The sequence below is a fragment of the Artemia franciscana genome, chromosome 7, assembly GCF_032884065.1.
Source record: "Artemia franciscana chromosome 7, ASM3288406v1, whole genome shotgun sequence".
NCBI classification, from domain to species: domain Eukaryota; kingdom Metazoa; phylum Arthropoda; class Branchiopoda; order Anostraca; family Artemiidae; genus Artemia; species Artemia franciscana.
In genome coordinates, this window is record NC_088869.1 from 46,222,590 (window position 1) to 46,245,401 (window position 22,812).

General features: G+C 36.2%; 1 protein-coding gene across 2 annotated transcripts in view; it reads right to left on the reverse strand.

Moving 5' to 3' along the window:
• LOC136029376 (Kv channel-interacting protein 1-like) overlaps positions 1–22,812 on the reverse strand; it is a 75,819-nt gene that overhangs the window by 34,347 nt on the left and 18,660 nt on the right. The window contains exon 1 of one of the 2 annotated variants that reach the window (XM_065707696.1): positions 16,658–16,709. The exons of the other annotated variant lie outside the window; for it this stretch is intronic. Coding sequence (XP_065563768.1) covers positions 16,658–16,700 — 43 coding nt within the window. The 5' untranslated portion in view covers positions 16,701–16,709. Of the gene's footprint in view, positions 1–16,657; positions 16,710–22,812 lie in introns of those variants that run through there. 2 annotated transcript variants of the gene reach the window in all.

The window sequence follows — 22,812 nt, forward strand, 5'->3', positions numbered from 1 at the left end:
TTGCTTGCGATTTTTACAAAGGAGAGATGTTAATTGAAGCAAAGAAGATTCTGTGGGCTGACGCTTCTATTACTAGGGTAACTGAGCGCCCCAAAATGACTGATAATGTAAGCAGCTTTTTGATCATGGTTCGAGCTTTTGATCTTTGTGACGAGAAAAAGATAAGCCTACCACAGTATCTGATATTCGAGCCAGATCAGGTCCCATATTTGCCAGGGGAGACAACAGCTTAGCTAACTCGAAAGATTAATGAACTCTACATGGAATTTAAAAGCTTTGTTGAGCACCACAAAGCAAGGTCAGTCGTGTAAACTATTCCCGAAATGAAACCTCCCCCACCCGCAAAACCGTCCTGCTCAGTTATTGTCAAAAATCCACCTAAAAACTTGAATGATCCCGACTTTCAAAAAGACTTCCTGGATACAGCCTGTGGGGATGTCAGTTCCAGCATAGTTGCTTTGAAGCCTAGTAGGGATGCATGGCAGGTAGTTCTGTCGGACAAAGGTGCCGTCAACACTCTGGCAGATGCATTAAGCAAAGCAGACCAATACATTTATGCTAAGATGATGAGTCCTGCCTTTTTCGGTATAGTACGCCAAGTGCCTGACGGAACGTCTAAAAGTGACATATGCGATCTCGCTAGTAACTGTACAGAAGTTGTTCAGTTAGGAAGTAATAGGTCTTTCGATTAAATTTTGAGTCAGGTGACCACCTGAAGTATGCCACTGAGAATCCCCTTGTTATTGATTACGAGCGTCTACCCATATCTGAGCACACGTTTTTGCCTACCAGTGCTACAAGTGTTATGGTCATACTGCAAATAACTGTAAAGCTTCCCCGAGATGCTCTAAACGTGCTGGTGACCACCAGAACTCTAAAGAAAATCCGTGTCAACTTGTCATGAAATGCACTCTCTGTGGCTCCTCTAACCATCCGTGTTATTAGTATAAGCTTCCAGAATAGAATAGAATATGATTTATTGGATAAAATAGCACACAAGCTAGCACAAGCACGTCAGAACAATTACAATTACAATGATAAAATAAATGTTAAGGGATAAACATAGTTACAAAGTTAAATCAATTATTAAAATGTGAAACAAAATAGGGAACGAGAAGCACATGAGCTACTGCTTAAGAAATGAATAGTTGAAATTTAAGGATAAGTACTTGGAACACTAACGATGGTTTTATTAATAAAAGGCTTTTCTGTATCGCCTAATGGAGTCTTGTGACGTATTGTGTATACAAGAACACTTTCTCTCCAATGAAAGCCTGGACATTCTTTCACTGGCCGGATGGTTGAAAGTGCTTGGGGTTTCCAGTCAAAGTGGAAAAGGTAGGCTGTCTGGTGGTATAGTAGTACTCGCCAGAGCGGAACTTCTACCGGCGCTTCACTCGTCTTCTGACAATTATGTTGCGGTCAAAATAAACGAGACTGCCATTTACTCAGTGTACATACCAACTAACTACCGAGACCTTAAGTCTAAACAAAAGTTCAGTATTGCTTGTAAAAAGTTAGCAAGTTCAGTAAGTGTTTCGGAACACCAGGGACTAAAATTTATACTAGCGGGTGACATGAACTGTAATCTCTCTGATACAAACCTACGTTCACAAATCTTTCATAACGACCTCACCGGTCTTGAGGTTTTTTTGAACCATCTTGATTTTACATGCATCCATAATTTGGGAGCAACCTCAGCCGTTGAATTCTTTCTTCAAACCAAGCAAACGACATTGCCTCCCCCACCTCCATATGTGGACACTATTATCAACATTTCCGATCACTTACCCGTATCTTGTTCTGTCTTTTGGGATGATAGAGAAGAACTTTGATGCTCTAAGCAACGCTTGTTCTGAAATCAAAATGTCTTTTAACGAAAGTAAGAGAGAAATTGTTGTTTTCAACCGTCAAAGCTCAGATGACATTCCTCATATCCGACTTGGAAGTTGTGTCGTGAGACCAGCGCCTAGTTTAGTTTACGTCGGGCTCCCAATCGGTTGTGAAGTGAAATCTACAAGATCACTGCTAGTTGAATATTTGACCAGCAAGATCCGCAAATCTTACGGTCTACTCATATCTGCCAAGACAAATTATAATAGACATATCAAAGCAGATAGACATATCAAAGCAGGGCTTTCCAGTGCACTGGTGCAGCCACACGTTATTGGTCTTTCCCCGTTTTGGGCTTTGCTAACCGTTCGGAATAAGCGTACCATCCGGTCATGTTTTTATCGTTTTTGTAAGTTCTTGTTAGGCCTATCACCCTGGACTAGAAACTCTTGGATTAGTGAAAGGTATGGCATTGTTTATCCATACTTGGCCGTCCGAAATCCGCTTTCTCGCTATGTCCAACCTCTCTGCAAGAATATCTCTCTGTATGGGGCAATGGTGCCATAATCTTCTTCTTCTTATAAGTTATCTTTCTAGTTTAGCTATATTTTCTCTTGTTATTTATGTATCTTTTGTGTTCTCTTTTTTTTCCCTCTTTTTTTCTTCATACTCCACTTTTTTGACTATGTCAAGTGTAGTGGGATAATAAAATACATTCATTCATTCATTTATGTAGTTTGTCTCGTGAAGTGATATTTTGTATTTATTAGAAGTGTGATTTGTTTCCTTTGCTTATTTGTTTATTTGTTTATTACTCTACATTTTTTCCTTATTATTGTTTTTTCCTTATTAGTGTTTTGCGATTTTGCATGTTTAAAATGGGCAATAAAACGTTTTCATCCATACACCCCCAGGGCATAACTTCAAAACACTTGCCTTGATGGTTATGGGAGGAGGTTGTTATCCCCAAAGACATTATTTCCCGATCTTTCAACTATTTTGAACAAAATGTTTATCTCAAAATTTTGATTGGATGTGTTTGGGGAAATGGTGGGCGTGGGAAGGGGGTTAGTTGCCCTCCATTCAATTTCAACTATTAAAAAAGGCCCTAGCCCTTTCAATTTCCAATCGAATGAACCTTTTTTTGAAGTTTTTACGGCAACAAATGGTCTCTCAAAATTTCTATCAGACACATTTTGGGAAAATATGAAGTGTAGGGGGGATCATCTGCCCTCCGATCACTTTGAATCTTAAAAAGGACACTAGAAATTCTGATTGAAAATTCATTGAGCCCCCTTTGAAGTTCCTACTGCCATTCTTTCTATGAAAACCTTATATGCCCAAAAACCTTATAAATAGCTTACAACCCTTGCTCTGAGGGCTGTGAGGGGGTTGTCATCCTCAAAAAGATAATTTTTTAATCTTTCAGCTACATTGAACAAAATGGCCATCTTAAAATTTTGATTGAATATGTTTGGGAAACGATGGGTGCGGGAGGGGGCTAGTCACCGACCAATCACTTTTGACTATTAAAAGAGCACTAGCCCTTTCAATTTCCCAGCAAATGAGCTCTTATTGAAGTTAACAAGACATTTCCTTCGATACAAAGTGTCCTGGTCTAAAAAAGCAAAAAAAAAAAAAATAAAAAAACTTAACTAAATAAATTATACATTGTGCCCACATTACTCTTTGCTTTACCTATTATGATTTGTACTTAGTTCTAGTAATTAGGCTCCTCAAACTCTCTTCTTATCAGATAAATTACTAGATAGACTGGCACACGTCATTTAAAGAAAAACCTGGTCGACAGTTACAATTATGATATCAGATTTTCACGCCTGATTGATATCCGATTTCCCTACCTGATTAAACCACTCTGAGAGAAGTGCTGCAATTTAGTCATTTGCATCAATAAAAATGACCTATGGAATCCCGATACAGTTTGGCAGGAGTTAGCAGACACAACTTTTGTTGCGTCTTCAGAGGGTTGTTGCTGCACAGCTTTGAACAATGGATCCCAGTTACTGTAATATTTATTGAAGACCTGGCATCATAGTTTTAGCTGTTACTGTATATACAACACTATCTGTATTTTCATTGCCTGTAATGCTAAATGTCAAATACATCCCAAGTAAGAGGGCTGGATAGAATCTCCCGTCCCTCACTTAGTGAACCTCTGAGTACTGAAATGGTGATTTTGTCAAATGCTCCAGGGAAAAAAAGGGAGTCGACTTTAAAAATATTGCCGTGAATTATCTCAGCAAAAAAAAAAAAAGGTCCGACCAATCTTTCACTGTTTGTCAAGAAGACTGATAGATGTTTTGAACCGAAAACTTAATTAAGTAAGATGTATTGAAATTCAATATGCTCTAGATACTGCTCTTAACTTCCAGTAATTTTATTAAAAAATATTTCATTTATAAGAATTAGTTTATTTTTTCTAGTTTAATACCCAAGTCTTTTTGTACTTGGTCAACGAAAAAACTCTTAAACTACCATAATCATCGTCTAAAAGCATCGCAGTTTACCATGAGTAAGCTATTCATTAGTCAGAATGTGGAACGGAGATCATATTCTGATCAAAGCATTTCTTTATTTTCTATCAATAAACATCCCTTTCCTTAATAAGAAACAAAAACATTTGCCTAGCGGTTTGTTTTTCCTCAGAAAATAATTTCCTTGTAAGAAACAGCTCCTGGGATAATCCTCTGTTTTTAGAATTGTTTTACAGTTCTCACTCCCTTCCAGTAAATCCCACAGCTGAAATAATTTATTTGCAGAATGCAGATGTCCATGCGAATGCGGATATTTCCCCTAACTCTTTTGATAATTTCTAACGGTAGGGAAACATTCTCTATCCCAGAATAATTTGCATGATGTCAACCTGAAAGGTATCATACAAAAACCTTACAACTTCCTTGTGCTCTTATAAACATCCACAAAAAGGCGTGTCAAATATTCACATGAATATATTACCGTGAATGTCCGAAATTGGTGAATGTCCACATTCACCGGTGACTGTCCGAAATACCTTTTTTCTCTTTCAATTTAGTCAGCGTTGTCAGTCAGCTTTTTCAGTTTTATGCAAGGTTTGATTGTCATGGGTTAGGTTGGGTTAAATTAGGTTGGGTTAAGTTTTTAACCCATTGTAGAGATTTATAACCTAATTTAACCCAACCAAACTTAAGTTTGAATTTTACCATCAAAGCTTGCATAAGACTGAAAAAGATAATTTGCAAAGCCAATTGAATCAAATCGGAGAAAAGGGAATTTGGGACAATCATCGGTGAATGTCGACGTTAACCAGATTTCAAACATTCACAGTAACAAATACATACAAATATTTTAGGAATGTGAAATTATCCACCGCAAAAGCAGAATAACTGTAATTTTTCTCCTTCACAGTGTAGGTCATGCACACACACATGGTAGGACAATCTTTCTCCACCAGCATCCTCTTCTCGGATGAAATAAAAAAGTATGAATCTGAAACTTATACTACTATATCTTTCGTAAACCCTTGGAAGAAATTCTCGTACCTTTCACCTTCTTAAAGGTAAAGACTGTATGAACTTCTAGTATTGAGCTTTAATGCAATTAAATAAAAAAACTAGTTTTTTTTAACTCAAAGTAAGGAGCGACATTAAAACTTAAAACGAACAGAAATTACTCCGTATATGAAATGGTTTGTCCTCTCCTCAACGCCTCGCTCTTTACGCTAAAGTTTTTAATTGTTTTAAAAAGTAGAATTGTGGCAAAGAGTCAAACTTTAGCGTAAAGAGCGAGGGATTGTGGAGGGGACAACCCATTTCATATACCGAGTAATTTCTGTTCGTTTTAGGTTTTAATGTCGCTCCTTACTTTCAATTAAAAAAACTAGCTTTTTTTATTTAATTTCTGAACGTTTTTGAATTAATGCATGTTTGATTTTAGCTCTCCCCACATAAATTATTAAAATAAAATTTGCATATTAATTCTTTTTCGGCTAAATGGCTTTCTCTTAGTTTTGATCGGACGATTTTGAGAAAAAAGGGGTGGGAGAGGAGGCCTAGTTGCCCTCCGATTTTTGGTTACTTGAAAAGGCAACAAGATCTTTTAATTTTTAACGAACGTTTTTATTAGTAAAAAACATACGTAACTTAAGAATTAACTTACATAACAAACTTTTATATTCTTATATTTTCATTATGTATATGAGTGGGTTTGTCCCCTCGTTAGTACCTCGCTCTTTACACTAAATCTTAAGTTTTGTCCCAATTCTTTAAGAATGACCACTGAATCAGAAAGGCCGTAGAATAACTAGTTGAAATTACTAAAAATACTTTAGCATAAAGAGCGAGGTATTTATCTCCTCCTAAATACCTCGCTCTTTATGCTAAAGTATTTTTAGAGCCCCTCATATGTGTAATAATCTCTGTTCGTTTTAAGTTTTAATGCTACTCCTTACTTTCAATTGAAAAAACTTTTTCACGTTTATTTTCTCATTGTTTTTTTTTCATAGTAATGCTAGAAGATCCCGCGCCCTTTCCATTGAATTTCTCTTCCCCCCTGAAATATTCCTCCAAGGAAAGATCCTCCCACATAGCCCCCTCCCCTAAAACCCACCCCCAAACCAAAAAAATCCCCTGAAAACGTCTGCATACTTCCCAATAACCATTACTGTATGTAATCACTGGTCAAAGTTTGGAACTTGCAGCCCCTTCCCCAGGGACTGTGGGGGAGTAAGTCATCCCCAAAGACATAGTTATTACGATTTTCGACTATGTGGAACAAAATGGCTATCTCAAAATTTTGATCCGTTGACTTTGGGAAAAAATAAGCGTGGGAGGGGGCCTAGGAGCCCTCCAATTTTCTTGGTGACTTAAAAAGGAACTAGAACTTTTCTTTTCCGTTAGAATGAGCCCTTTTGCGACATTCTAGGACCACTTGGTCGATACGATGACCCCTGGGAAAAAACAAAAAAAAACAAAAAAACAAATAAACACGCACCCGTGATCTGTCTTCTGGCAAAAAATATGAAATTCTACATTTTTGCAGATAGGAGCTTGGAATTTTTGCTATACGGTTCTCTGATACGCTGAATACGATGGTGTGATTTTCGTTAAGATTCTATGACTTTTAAGGGGTGTTTCCCCCTATTTTCCAAAATAAGGCAAATTTTCTCAGGCTCGTAACTTTTGATGACAAAGACTAAATTCGATGAAACTTATATATTTAAAATCAGCATGAAACTCCAATTCTCTTGATGTATCTTTTAGCCTCAAAATTCCGATTTTTAGAGTTTCGTTTACAATTGAGCCGTGTCAATCCTTACTACAGTTCCTTACAACCAACTGTTTGAAAACTCTCGAAGTTAAGCAAATCGATTTCTTCGAATTTCAACTTCAAAGAAAGTAGTTCGTTTTGTTGTTTTTCGTTTGTTGATACATCTTAAAGCATTTTGAAAGCTTGGAAAAAAGACAACCGAGCTTGATTCATTATCCTAACAAAAGCTAACCATCTTCTGGTGCTTATTAATACTCGGGCAGCAGTCGTTAAACAATAAGAATTTGTTATAATGTTAAAATAATAAAAATTTCCTTGAAGCGCTTATCAAATTATATTTACATTTGCCAACAAACATTCCCTGTACGGCACAACATCCTGAAATATCGCACAACGACGTGCTCATTCCATAGGTGGCTGTATTTAGATTTTGGGTCATTATCCCGACTCGTCACTTTCATTTAAACCGCACATTAAATATTTGGCGTCCATTATTCCTCGCCAAAACTCATTGCCCAACAAGGCCAGCCACCTTATCAATTACGAAACCACGAGCATGATTTACAGCTCATTCATTGTTTCTACCTCTCTTCAGCCTCTTCTGTATAGGGAAAGACTTTTTCGTCTCATTGGAACAAAACTGAGAGGAAAAAAACCCACAATGCTAGTCAAGTTTACAAGAAATAAAAACAGTTTCTTAGGAGTAGACTTTGGATCTATTATCGTTGATAGTTTAATTAACTTGCTCAACCATTTTTCAATATGGTAAAACGCTGGTATACATTTCAATTCTTTTATTAATTCGCTACCTGAACGATATTGGACTTGCCTTTCAACGCTATTTTCAAATATAAAGGGTAGGAAAAAAAGGGAAAAATGGTAGAAGCGGTGGCAAGGATGGGCAGGAATAATTATAACGCTTAAATTTCAATACTATACATTCTATAGTCCGTACTTACCTAAATCAAATAAGGGGGAAAATTTTGGGCAAAAATTATAGTACATAAAGACAGAAGTTACTAACTCCTTGCTGGTTTTTGCTTTATACCCCAATTTTTTTTCTATGGGGAGGGCATATATCCCCTTAATCAGTACAAGCATCTTCAAACTTTAATTGCTTGAAATTCGTTTATTAAACACAAACCTTTAAACTCTTCGAAAACATAAACAAATTAATCAAAATTAGACGCTAGCATCCATACTAGGCAAAAACGAGAATATCGTACATCGTTAAGAGTACCTATCTAAGAAACGAATGCTCATTCCGATGATAGTTATTCCTAGGAATCTATTTTTTATCATGGGAGAGCAAAAACAATGCATAATGATTCCCTCTGAAACTCCGAGAGACCTAAATCTACCAATAAAGTCTCGTTACCTTGGAGCTTTTTATCTCTTTTCGTAAAATTTAATTCTTCGTAGCATATTTCCAACAAAAGATATGGCACAGTAATTCTATGCTTTACAGAGAAGAAGGATCTGCATTATTTATTAATCTTTTATCTCCAGAAGATCTTCATCTAACAAATTTTGTTGCCAGATGAGCTCTGGAGCTTCAACATGTATGTCGTTGTCAGGTCAAATTGGAAGTGACAAAAAGTGAAGTTCTCGTGGGAGTAGTAAAGGCAGTGCTTCTAAATAAAATAGGGCAGGCTGGAGAAGACATTTAGAACCTAAAGCATCCAAAATGGTTATTCAGAGACCTGTTTAGAACAATGTCTCTTAGGATATTATCCCCAGTGACTCCTAATTACCTCTAACCCATTTTAACTGGAATCAGCTTGGTGGGTAACTTTTGTATTGAAGACTCAGTAAAATCTTTCAGTATTTAATTTTACAGCTTTCAAAGCTTATTATTACACCTAAAATGCAGATGAGTCACGTCATAACTCATCATGAATCACATCAAAAAACAATTCTGAGTAAAATTTAAAATAAGTCGTGTCAAAATAATGATGTGAAACACTTTCAATATACGAAACTATGATGTAACAATACTATATTTCATAAGAACAATCCTACTCATCAGTAAGTTATCATTCATTTAATGATTTTTTTCTTTTATTGCCGAGGTCTTTTTTTCTTGCAGTTGTTTACGGAGATTCTTCGGTGTTTTTTTTTTTTCACAATCCCATTTTAAATTTATTTGACTCCTTACGTCAGGTTTATTTTTAAAAAGAAAAAAAGTTTACTAAACAAACCAAGAACCCAAGTAGCTTTGGTAGCTTCCCGTTTAAAGTGACATTTTCTCTGGTCTTATGAATTTTTAAGATTTCAGGGGCTCTTGTTCTTGGATCAGTGGCAAGCCCGCTTATCTGGTTTTTGACTAAAATCTTGTTGATAATACCGTTAAACAATTATTTGAAACAGAAATATATAGAATATCCCAGGGCTACTCTTTTTTTACTTTGGTCACTTTGACTCATGATTTCACTAACTCCTTTCCACTCGACGATTATTTCGATAGGTCAAGAGCTAGTTAATGTTTCTGTTTTTTTTTTCTTCTTCTTCTTTGTTCTAGAAACTTTGAGTATCATCCATGTAAAATCACCCCAAGAGTTTGTGTATTCTGTCTGAATAAGAGATACCAAGCCTTGAGGCAGAGATCAATATAGTACAATTTCAATGAATATCACCTTTTTGAAATTGGTAGGTCTTGGAACCGTCGCAAGTAACTTCCATCTCTCCATAGATCTATAAAATCTCACATTTTTTTCTCTATGTATAGTTGTTTGCTGTTTTTTTTCTCTCTCTCTAGGGGACAATCTTACCTGAACAGTGATCGCAACAAATTTCAGTTCGTACGACAGTTTCGAATTACAGTGTCCTTTTTGAACCACAAAAAGAAATATCTTGCTACAATCCCTATCGTTTTCGCCTCTTTTGCATTATAAAATAATTGCGGTCCATCCAGCTAATATAAGCGGTATTTTTACCACATGACTTGAAATGGTCTCTTAATTTTTCATCACCTGCTTCAATGTGCATCCACAGAATAGCTCTGAAATTCCCCTCATTATCATCTAGAATTGCGTCTAAGTTGAAGTCTCCATAGCTTCTGTGACCTCAAAGAGCTATTCCCTGTCGTCCACAAAAAATTACTGTTTATGTTATGGGTTTTAACCTCTCCGCATTTTCTGTCGCCTCATTGGTTTTTCCTACTTCTATAGATCTTCTATGGAATTTAGCGTCCCTTCCAATACTGTTTTCAAATTGTTGAGGTCGATCATGGCATGTTTGTGGTATTGTAAATGAAAATTTGACTCAAATTTTTCAATGGCCTTTTTCCAATTTTGGAATCCTTCTCGGACTTAACTTGGTTTTCTAGAGTATGACAGCCACTTACACTTTTGCAACCAGGGATACAAAGAACGTCCTCTCAAACTTTCTGTGAGCAGTTGCTGGAAATATGTAGTTGGAAGGTGGAGCCCATAAGTTTTCCAAAACTTGTAACTTCTCTTTGTCTGTGCCTATTATGCCTACTCAATTTATTAATTGTTCCATAAAAACCCATCTTATTTGGGCACAGCAAGGTGTGCCGGTGAAATATTAGTACACCCGTCGTATCAATATAAACATTAAACAAAAACATAGAAATGAAAACATCTGAGTCTCAAAACAAAGGTAAAACATAGTCTCAGTCTGCCAATATAGGCTCACAGGGAGTAGTGGTGAGTAACCTTTGCCTTCCTACTCAACACAGGGCGAGCTAAGAAGCTCGTGTCAAGTGAATGTAATTTAACATATACAGTTACCTTTGCGCCGCTAGTAAGAGTCTCATTTTTGCCAAAATAGTCCATCAAAAGCCGCTCCATAGTGCAATACAAAAGTTGAATTGCGGCTACCGCTGCAACCATGATATTCAGGCAAAATGAAAAAATTACTACCTGTTAAAACGTTCAAGGCATTGATGGAAAGTTAACTTCTCGCCGCATGACTTCCTCGGAATACTAATTAATGGGGTAAATTGCACTAAAAGTTTTCTCTTCAACATTGGGAAATTCTGGAAGTTTGATTCATTGTAGCAGAGTTAAAAAAAAGCATGTGGTTTCTCTCTCATCTGAAATAAACTTGCAACGAATCACCAGCAGTATTCAGATTCCAATGGGTCGCAGTTGGGCGTATTCTGGCATACAGAGCCCAATTCACATACACAAAAAATTGTTATAGAAGCGGGAAAGACATAAAATTTTTTAACCTTAAAGAGACGTATTCCTTTGCTATGGGCCTATTTTACGAGAGTTTTTGAAATACAACTATCTCTATAGAGTGGTGATAAATGCACATTACCATACCGTAGCGTAAGTTACTTTGTATAAGAATGTAAAGTGATCTATTATTGGTGAGCTAAAGGCAATCCACCAATCCAAGCCAAGTTTCACTCTTACAGACCTAAGGAGAGCAAGTGACCGGGATAAGTAGCTGAATTCAGTCCGACTTAACGCTCGTTTTGAAAGTTATTTTACGCTGACATATTTCAGTTTGAAAGTTTGACTAACTGAAACTAATCATTTTTGATACTGGGTTTATGCAGATACTCATAAACATAAAAGTCAAGTTTTTTTAAAGACATTCTTTTTCAAATGTACTATATTTCAATCTGTATTTTTCCACATTTAAAGTTAATCCTGCTGTTCTGAGCCTGGTCAACACTTATTTCATATGGGTAATATGTTCATTAAATGAGCTTGAAAAAACTATAATGTCATCCAAGTAGGCTCTTGTATATGGTAAGGATTATTTAAGGTACAGCCTAGTAGTCTTTGGAACGTTGCTGGCACCCCTTTTAGTCCAAAGGCGTATATATAAGCTGGTATAACCTAAAAGGCGTAATAAAAGTAGTTTTTGCTTAATCTCAAGCCTAAAATTCATATTATTTTTGCGGAGCCTACTGACTCTACAATTTCGTCTATTCTTGGTATTGGATACGAGTCTGCTTCGGAAATACTCTTCAGTTTTATGTCGTCTACGGAAAATCGAATGGAGCTGCCCTTCTTAGGGAGTAATACGACTGGCGCTGCATATTCTTAGTTTAATGGTTCTATAGCCCCTAAATCAATCATTCGGTATATTTCTTTTTTCATTTTATGCCTTTAAGCTTCTGGTATTCGGTGAGGATGTTATTTTGTTGGTCTGTTTTCGTTAACCGGTATTTTATGCACCACAATCTCCGTTTCTCTAATTCGGTCTGTTAATACGTCCGCAAATTCCGTGAATAACTTATTTAATTGGCATTTCTAAGCTTGGCTCAGATTCGTTTCTGACGAAATTCATTCAATGGCATTTAAATGTGTTTTGGCTGGGTCTATTGTACTCAAGGGGGCACTTTCCTTGTCATTTTCTGCGGTTGAGATTATGAGGCAGCGCTTCTGCGGATCTTTGTGGCTTCCCTTTTCATCCTCTTTGTTAAATTTCCTCAGCAAATTCACGTGGTAAATTTCTTTCTTTTTTTCTTGCTCTATCTAATTCTATCATATAATTTATATTAATTTTTTTTCCACCTTACTTTCAATTTATTATTTCCGTCCGGTAGCAATATGAGGATCTCTTCTTCCGCGAATTCGCAAATTTGGGTGGATTTATTGTAACATATTTTTGTTTTTTTTCTGCGTATTCCCCCTGTGTCTGCTTGGTACGCTCATCGTATTTATTCAATTTTTCTCGCAGTGCTAGTAAGTGTGTTATCACGGTTTCTTCATTTTTCTTATCATTTTCCCATAATTCTTTGAAATATCTAACATCCCCCTAGGGTTTGTCCCATATAGTAATTCAAATAGCGAGAACCCTGTAGCTGGGCGTGGAGTTTCTCTATATGCAAAAAGGACACAAGGAAGCATTTTGGCCCATTGATTTACATCATATATTACAACTAATTGTCACTCAATTTGCCTGAGGATGGGACAGAGTAATTAGTTCTTGTTTAATGCCGAGAATTTCGTAAAATTTTCCAATGTATGTCAGTATAAAATTGGGTCCGTTATCTGTTAAAATTTCCTTTGGGATTCCGTGACGTGAGACATATTTCGCAAATTCTTCCGCGATTTTTGGTGATTTTACTGTTCGCATTGGGATAGCTTCTGGGTATCTTGTAGCCAGATCATTAATAACTAGAATGAATCTGTTTCCTGCGCTAGATTTCGGGAGTGGACCTACAATGTCCATTGAAATTCTCTCAAACGGTTTGCCAAAAATGGGCATTTTTTTCACAGGAACCTTTTCATTTGTTTTTTTTTTATTTGCGACTAATTGGCAATCTTTTCATCCTTTGAAAAAGTTAACAAAATCCTGTCTCAGTCCTTTCCAACGAAAACGCCACAAGGTTCTATTTCATGTTCTTTGGGATACCATGTGTCCCCCCGTTGGGCTTGAGTGCGCCAATTTTATTACCGCTTTCTTTAGTTCATGCGGTACCAAAAGTAGTAATTTTCTAGGGCTCTCCCCAGTCTCAACTATTTTGTAAAGTAGCTTTCAATTACTGCAAAATAGTTTAGCTTGTGAAGTCTTTTTATTCATTAGGGGTAGTTTTTTTTGCAGTCTCTATCATTTGTTTGCAATTCTGCAAATTTTTCGGAGGTTATCCCGGCTAGTTCATCTTTGGCTATTTACGGTTATTTTTCTGTGGTCAATAATTTTTCTCGTTTCTGGTTATATTCCTTTTCGTCCGCCCTTTTTGGCTTTCAAGTTTTCTTGGTTTTGCATTCTGTATAAATATCTCGTCACTAAGCTGAAATTGGTTTTGAATATTCCGACCATCCTTTCCAAAAGTGATTGACTTAGCCTCTCTTCTTTTTTGCTTGGTCCCATGTCACCACATTTACTTTTTTAGCCATAAAGGTTGCTTTTAGTGAAAGAAGGCTTGCGATATTTCTGAAGTCTCCCCCTAGTAAAACATCTACTTCAAGAGTAGGTACAACACCTACTTTTAATTCCTTTTTAACCGTGTTTCCTTCTTTATAGGCGATTTCATTGTGACCTGGGCGGTTGAACATTTATGCTTTGCTCCTTAGTAGCATATCGCTGCCACTTTACTTTCATAGTTTATGTCGGCTTTCTGTATTAAATCTTTCCATACATAGGCTTGGTCACTGCAAGAATCTAAAGCTATTTCCGTCGATTTACCCTTTAGTTCACCACATACTTTGTGTGATTCCGCAAATGCACAAGTTTTCTTATTTTTGGGGCTTCTAACCCGTGCAATCCTCTTATACGTCTGATACTTTTTCCCATTCTCTTGGGATCAATCATTTCTTGCATTGTCCTGTTTTCCCCTGGGCCCATCCTCCTTTGTTTTGTAGTTATTGTCGTGATTTTTTTTTCGTGCCACGGCAATCTGAGGCATAATGTCCGCGTTTATCAAAACATGTAATATCATACTGTTCCTGCTTTTTGCCGTATTTTATAACTTCTTTATTTGAGCAATTGGTGCTAGAGTGGCTGACGGAGTTGCAATGATAGCACCTTAATTCTGTTTGCCTCTGCCATATCTGGCTAACATTGTTTGTATTTTCTGTGTACGGGTATTGGTTCCTACCACTACCTCATAGCCTTGTTCTTAGCGGGAATGCTAATTCCGTTATTTCTTCAATCGTTTTGGGGTTTTTCTCTTTTAATCACATTCTCGTATTTGGATAAGTATTTTCTACGAATTGTTCCATTACTGTTTTTCAATCACTTTCGTCATCTTGTCTTTTATCTCCTCTGGGTCTTCTAAAATTCTATAATTTTCTTGCTCCAGCCATTTTAAACACATAACTTTCAATTTGTACCCGTATTCTTTGTAAGTTTCGTGTTCTTACTTTCTTTTACTTTCAAACCTTCTTTGAAAGTGTTCGGGGGAGAGTTGAAACTTTTCAAAATGGCTTGTTTTAATCTTTCAAAATCTCTTAAAGTAGTGCATCGGTAATGTCATAAAAGCAGTTTATGCTTTGTAATTAAGGAAGGGCCAAATTGCTGTCACCCCAGTTTTCTCTTAGCCATCCGTTTAATTCTGTCGTTTTTTCTAAATTGTATAGGATTAAATGTATATCTTCATTTTCTTTCATTGGTTGAAGGTTTATTGCATGCATTAACTTTAAGACGATCTCCTAGGCTCTTGGGAATTTCTCCCTGCGATTATTTCCATTAGTTATCTTCTACCCTCTCTTTCTGCCTCTTCCTTTTGTTGCTTAGTTATTCTGTCATGCTCTCCTTTTTCCTCTTTAGTTATTCTCTCTTTCTTCCTTCATGGAATTTAATATGTACTGCGATATATCTACATGACTACTTTTTTGTAACCCCCTACTGGATCTGGATTCCATACTGCTCCTACTACTAGGTCAACTTTGGTTCATTGTGTCATTTTATCTTCTTAATTCGTTTTCTGAAACTGTTTCTTCTCTATTTGTATTTTCTCTTATCCACAACTCCCCTTCATTTTGCCTAGCATCTGAGAGGTGAGTTGATTTTGTTTTTCTTGTATTCCATTTAATAATTTTTCCTTGTGTATTACCGGCACTGTTTCTATTTCATGTTCTCTCATATTAGCAGGTGTGCTCCTTCCAGATTGTATTCTTTGTACCCCCTATATCTGTTTCTTTAATCTGGGCCCCGCTATCTGGGAATAATTCATGTTGAATCTGCAATGTCTTCTTTTCTCCATCTATGGCTCGTGCTGGAGATCGTCGTATTTTTGATTTTGTTTTGAAGTCCCCCCTTTCACATGTGTCAGAGATGTCTATTTCACTCCCTGGAAGATAAAGGTTTCCATCTGATGGTGAAGTCCCTAGGGTACTTCTAGCGCGAGTCAAATATAAATGTGAATCTGAATAATATTTTTTTTCTGGTTCACCGCGGTAGCTTTTTTCGAATTTATGTCTAGTTCTATTAATTCTTGTCCCTTTTCTGACCTCGTGTGAATCTTCTGTCTATCCGCAATTATTTCAAAATTCAGCTAATCATCAAAATACTTCTTCAAATGGTCAACGGCACTTCCGGTCCGGTACTATCTCGTGATAAATTGTTACTTCTCAATTTGCAGATTATTCTCCCAAGCTAACTAGGCAACGCCCATTCAGAATTTCCTAATATTTTTATGCCTATTACTTTTAGGCTAAATCCACCCGTAGTTGTGATATATTAAATCGTAAAATTTTGTCTTATTCTAATTAGCAACACCCATTCAGATCTTCGTAATCTTTAATTGATTCCGTTTTTTTCTCGCTATCTTTTATATGTACTCGCAATAAGCTACTGTGTAGGTTAAATCAAATCATCTTTTTGAAAAACGCGGATTCTTTTACTGTCAGTATTTCTGAGAGGTCCTTTAGTTGCTGCCACCAGATATTTGAATGGTAACCACGCCTTCTCCAGGGCATGGTAACGTGATCGAATGATCAAACTGACCAAACTCTAGGCTAAGGGTGCACCCAACCAGGGTCACCTCTGATATCTCTAGCTATGTGTTTGGAGGGTAAACGGCCCCCCATCGATACACTAATGACGGAATTTCTCGCGAGCTTTTTTCTTACCCTGCCTGGTTTCCTGGAAAAATAATCTCACACGGCCATAGAAAATAGCTCACTTGTATTCATCCAAATGTCACTCGATAAAATACGCATATACATCAACTCTGAAATAACAGACTCTCTAAACGGGGTCTCAACGTAGACTAAAAAACAAAACACCTCTTCTGTACAAGAGCTCTTGCTGTAGGTGTGGACCTTAGATTGGCCCTGGTCAATCCACTAAATTAAAGTTCAAATCCCTGGCTTCTTTTGAATAATATTATCTTTCAATGGCCCAGAACAGGAAGACCGAAATAGAATTTAGCTTGCAAGCTTACTTATTGTAAAACAACTATAACTTAGCAACGAGACTTTAACTTATCATTGAAAATTACACTATAGGCAAATCTAAGCAATTGCAACTATGGAAACGAAAACAGGCCATTTATCTGAAACAGAAAAGAAACAAGTGTGAAACCCCAACAGCCGTGTATACCTTACTAGTAGCAAAAGTTAGGGGAGAAATGTTTTACGCACCCGCAGCGAGGCAGTGTTTTTGTGACTTGGCTTTGTGATCCCCTGTCTGTTACCACGAGCTCCATTTCTTTGAAACACACAATAGTCCAAAAACTATTTTCTGTTGATAGGCGTGATTACAACCTCGTTTAAAACAAACAAATTTGGGAAACAAATGTGGCTTTATTCATTTTCAACTACCTGGTTTTTTTTTGTTACTAGTTATTATCTAAATTGTTAGTGATTTTAGAGAATTGCATCAATCCCGTAGAAGACCAATGTTATACATATTCTGAATCTATTTAAATATATATCTCCTCTACATCCAATAAAAATTCTATTGCGAAACTGTTAATAGAATTTGATGCAAAAACTGCCATTATTAAAAAAAAAAATCTTGACTGAGTATTCAAATTTCGCCGAAAATTTAAATAGGAATTGAAAATATTTAATTTTCAAGCAGAAAAACTGCAAAAACCCTTACGAATATATCTATTAATAACCAATAAAATAAAATGTGTAATTTGAAAATGAATAAAACTAATTTAAAAAAATCCAAAAGTTTTTCAAAAGAAAGTAAAGAGCCATATTAAAACCAAAGATGAATAAAAATAGAATGACATTCTAATTCAAACTAAAATAATAATAAATTATTATCAAAACACAAAGAAATTAAAATATATAATCACATTCAATATAATCATAACAAATACCTGCTTTGGATGAACAAATGAATCCTAAAACAAACAGAAATTAGTAAATACTCAACTCGAACTTAAACGAACAGGCATTGACACAAGCCGGAATATCTGTAAAAACCCTTTAAACTTTGTAAAAGCCAGTGCGTCGTTTACTTTTTACTGAAAACAAAATGTATTTTAGATATTTATTTTTTATAATCATAACCCAATCTCCTGTTTTTGGTAGTATCTGTTCACATAAAATTTAAACAGAATATTCATTTTAATCTCGGTTGGTCTTGGGATCCTTTTATTCGCTTTAGCAGTGTCTAGTATCTTTATGTTTAACTTCATTACATATTTTAATTTCTATGCGTTTTTGGGTTTTATTTCTTGATAAATAATAATTTTCAATTTGGATCATCATTATTCTAAAATTTCTGCTGGTCTTTGGTATCATATGACTCTTTACTTTCCTTTGAAACACTTATTTTTAACAAAATGAAATTTTTGTAAAAACTTGGTGGAATCCAATAATAGTATTTTAATTGATGATTGTTAAGCAAATTTTCTTCTTCGAGTGTCATTACTTTGTTAACTTAAGATACTTTCCAAGAAAGTCTTACCTTTGTTTCGGGAAATTTAGCTTATTGTTCTCATGTCTAAGTCCTTGTGATGTCGAAAGTAACAAGAGCTAAGAGCTTATATGTCACTTTTGACGAGGCCAGAAGATCTAAGAGCCAAGAGCTCATATGGCATGAGCTCTAACAAAATTCTAAGAATCAATAGATTGATTTAAAAGGAAAACCAGAGGCTTAATACCGGTCGGGATTTAAAATAAGAGCTCTTAGTCACGAGGTCCTTCTAAATATTAAAATTTATTAAGATCCGATCACCCACTCGTAAGTTATAAATACCTCTTTTTTCTAATTTTTCCTCTCCCTTTAGCTCCCCAGATGGTTGAATCTGGGAAAACGACTTTATCAAGTTAATTTGTGCAGCTCCCTGACACGCCTACCAATTTTCATCGTCCTAGTACGTCCAAAAGCACCAAAATCACCAAATCACTGAACCCCTCCCCCCAACTCCCCCAAAGAGAGCGAATCCAGTACGGTTACGTCAATCACGTATCTACGACATTTGCTTATTCTATCCACCAAGCTTCATCCCGATTCCTCTACTCTAAGCGTTTTCCAAGATTCCCGATTTCCCCCTCCAACTCCCTCCAATGTCAACAGATCTGGTGGGGATTTGAAACAAGAGCTTTGAGACATAAATTTCTTCTAAATATAAAATTTCATTAAGATCCGGTCACCCGTTGTTAAGTTAAAAATACCTCAATTTTTCTAATTTTTCCAAATTAACACCCCCCCCCAGATCCTTCAAAGAGAAAAGATCCTTCTTCCCATCAAGTTTCATCCGATCTCTCCACTCTAAGCGTTTTCCGAGATTTCTGTTTACCTCCTCCAGCCCCCTATGTCCCCGGATCCAATTCGAGTCGAAAATGGAGCATCTGAGCCATAAGATCCTTCTATATATCAAGTTTCATTAAGATTCAATCACTTTTTCGTAAGATAAAAATACCCCAATTTTCAGGTTTTCCAAGAATTCCGGTTTCCCCCTTCAACTCTCCGCAATGTCACAGGATCTGGTTGGAATTATAAAATAAGAGCTTTAATGCACAAGATCCTTCTAAATATCGAATGTCATTAAGATTTGACCACCCGTTCGTAAGTTGTAAATACCTCATTTTTCCAAATTAACCTCTGCCCCCAACTCCACCAGAGACAGCGGATTCGGTCCGGTTATGTCAGTCACGTACCTTAGGCTTGTTTTTATTCTTCCCATCCAGTTTCATCCTGATCCCTCCGCTTTAAGTACTTTCTAAGATTTCCGGCCTCAGCCCCCCCCCCAATGACGCTGGATCTGGTTGAGATCAAACAGTTCGTGGTAACGAACTGTAGTAAGGAGTGACCCGGCTCAATAGTAACCAAAATTCCAAAAATGGAATTTTAACACCAATAGCTACATCAAAAGAATTGCATTTTAATGCTGATTTTAAATATATAAGTTTCATCGAGTTTAGTCCTACCCATCAAAAGTTACGAGCCTGAGAAAATTTCCATTATTTTTGAAAATAGGAGGAAACACCCCCTAAAAGTCATAGAATCTTAACGAAAATCACACCATCAGATTCAGCGTATCAGAGAACCCTACTGTAGAAGTTTCAAGCTCCTATCTACAAAAATGTGGAATTTTGTATTTTTTGCCAGAAGGCAGATCAAGGATGCGTGTTTATTTGTTTGTTTTTTTTCCCAGGGGTAATCATATCGACCCAGTTGTCCTAGAATGTTGCAAGAGGACTCATTCAAACGGAAATGAAAAGTTCTAGTGCCCTTTTAAAGTGACCAAAAAAATTGGAGGGCACCTAGGCCCCCTCCCGCGCTAATTATTTTTCTAAAGTCAACGGATCAAAATTCTGAGATAGCCATTTTATTCAGCGTAGTCGAAAAACCTTATAAAAATGTCTTTGGGGACGACTTACTCCCCCATAGTTTCCGTGGGAGGGGCTACAAGTTACAAACTTTGACCAGGGCTTACATATAGTAATGGTTATTGGAAAGTGTACAGGCGTTTTCAGGAGGATTTTTTGGTTGGGGGAGGGATTTAGAAGAGGGGGATAGGCTGGGGGAGCTTTCCATCGAGGAATTTGTCATGGGGGAAGAAAATATCCATGAAGGGAGCGCAGGATTTACTAGCATTATTAAAAGAAACAATGAAAAAATAAATATGAAAAAGTTTTTTTTTTCAGCTGGAAGTAAGGAGCAGCATTAAAACTTAAAATGAACAGAAATTATTACCAATATGAGGGGCTCAGCTCCTCCTAATACCTCGCTCTTTAAGCTAAGTATTTTTAGTAATTTCAACTATTTATTCTACGGCTTTTGTGATTCAGGGGTCATTCTTAATGAATTGGGACAAAATTTAAGCTTTAGTGTAAAGAGCGAGGTACTGACGAGGGGGCGAACCCCCTCATATATGTAATGAAAACAAGATAATACAAAAGTTCTTTACGTAAGCTAATTTATAAGTTACGTATATCTTTTACTAATAAAAAGATTCGTAAAAAATTAAAAGTTCTAGTTGCCTTTTTAATTAACTAAAAAATCGGAGGGCAGCTAGGCTTCCTCCCCCGCTCTTTTTTTTTCAAAATCACTCGATCAAAATTATGAGAAAGCCATTTAGCCAAACAAAAAAATATGCAAATTTCGTTTTAATTATTCCTCTGCGGAGAGCCAAAATCAAAATATGCATTGATTCAAAAACGTTCAGAAATTAAACAAAAAAACAAATAAAAAAAAACAGGAGCGACATTAAAACTTAAAACGAACAAAAATTACTTCGTATATGAAAGGGTCTGCTTCCTCATCAACGCCCCGCTCTTTACGCTAAAGTTTTTTACCGTTTCAAAAGAAGAATTGAGAGAAAGAGTCAAACTTTAGCGTAAAGAGCGGGGCGTTGATGATGAAGCAGCCCCTTTCATACGAAGTAATTTCTGTTCGTTTTAAGTTTTAATGTCGCTCCTTACTTTCAGCTAAAAAAAACTTCTTTTTTTTTTATTTAATCTAAAATAAGAGTCTGAGTTACGAGGTCCTACAGACAGACAGACAGACCAAAACCGGGACCGCCGGACAGACCGACAGAATTTGCGATTGCTATATGTCACTTGGTTAATACCAAGTGCCCTAAAATCGCTACTCCTGTCCAAAACCCTTTAAGCTCAGTCACATTTCTCATGGTTGTAGCAGTATATACAATGTAAATGATTTTTGGAGAAATTAATTTACAGAACTTCTTCGGTGTAAATTGAATTAACCAAAGGTAATGTTTATTGCCCTAAGGTATCAACGAAATATATTTGAGTAGATTCATACTTTACCTAGTTAACATAAAATTTCTCACCCTCACCCCTAATTAAGGAAGAGTCAGACTTGCATAAAATATTTACCATTGAATTCACATAATCTGAATACGTTTATTATTATTTCTCATATCCCAGCCATGGCAATGTCAAAAATCATATTCTACTTGCGCTAGATTTTGGACAGCTCCCTTGTTATGCCTTGAGACATCATGTTAAACAAGGTGTCTTAGAAGTTCAAGAAAAAGTATACTCGAAAGCAAATCTTGGTTTCTACTGAATTTTTTCAACAACAATTTTTAATTGTAAAAAAATAGGATTAGACAGCCTAACAATGGAGGATCGGATTTAATATGTTGTTAATGGTAATTAACCTTTTACCGACCCCATCCTAGATACAATTATTAATACCAGTCAATTAGGAAAATGGTATCGTCCGGGACAATTCATAATAATTTTCACAAAATGGTGTTATAATCCGGACGGTACAAAACCGGATCGGTTTTGCGATCCGTCCATGATTCTTGCCCGAGACTAATTCCAGCCTAGCATTCTTTGGACTTATGTTTTGTGTCTTAAGGCAAAAGTTAAGGACAAAAAGTAGATGCTTATATTCTTATGATTTGGCTTTAGCTGTTGTGACGGACGTAATAAGAAGCTATATGTCTTTATACTCTTGACAATTGGTTCTTTCATTTTGGCTCCACGATGTGCAGTAATATTATTAAAAGAGAATTATTTGTTAATTTCAGTATTATTAAAAGTTTCTGATTTTCTCACTTCCACAAACTGTCTATCTCTACTAAGATGGAATGTAACAGGTATTAAATTCTTGTCGCTTGATTTTCTCCCCTTCTCTGCTAAAAGGTTCCTAATTGAAAATGGATCCGTACGACCAGCAGGATCGCTAATAGCCTGAAATATTTTTCCTTTCAAACATAAACGAAGGAAAATTGAGAAAGTTATGTTCAATAAAGCAAAAAGCCTCTTCAAAAATACTTTTTGCAAATAATCTTTCATTCAAAATGAGCAATACTATTATGGGTTCTCACAAACACCTCTCAAAACAAATGTCAATTCAATGGTTGCCAGATTAGAAACCGCTATGCTAAAA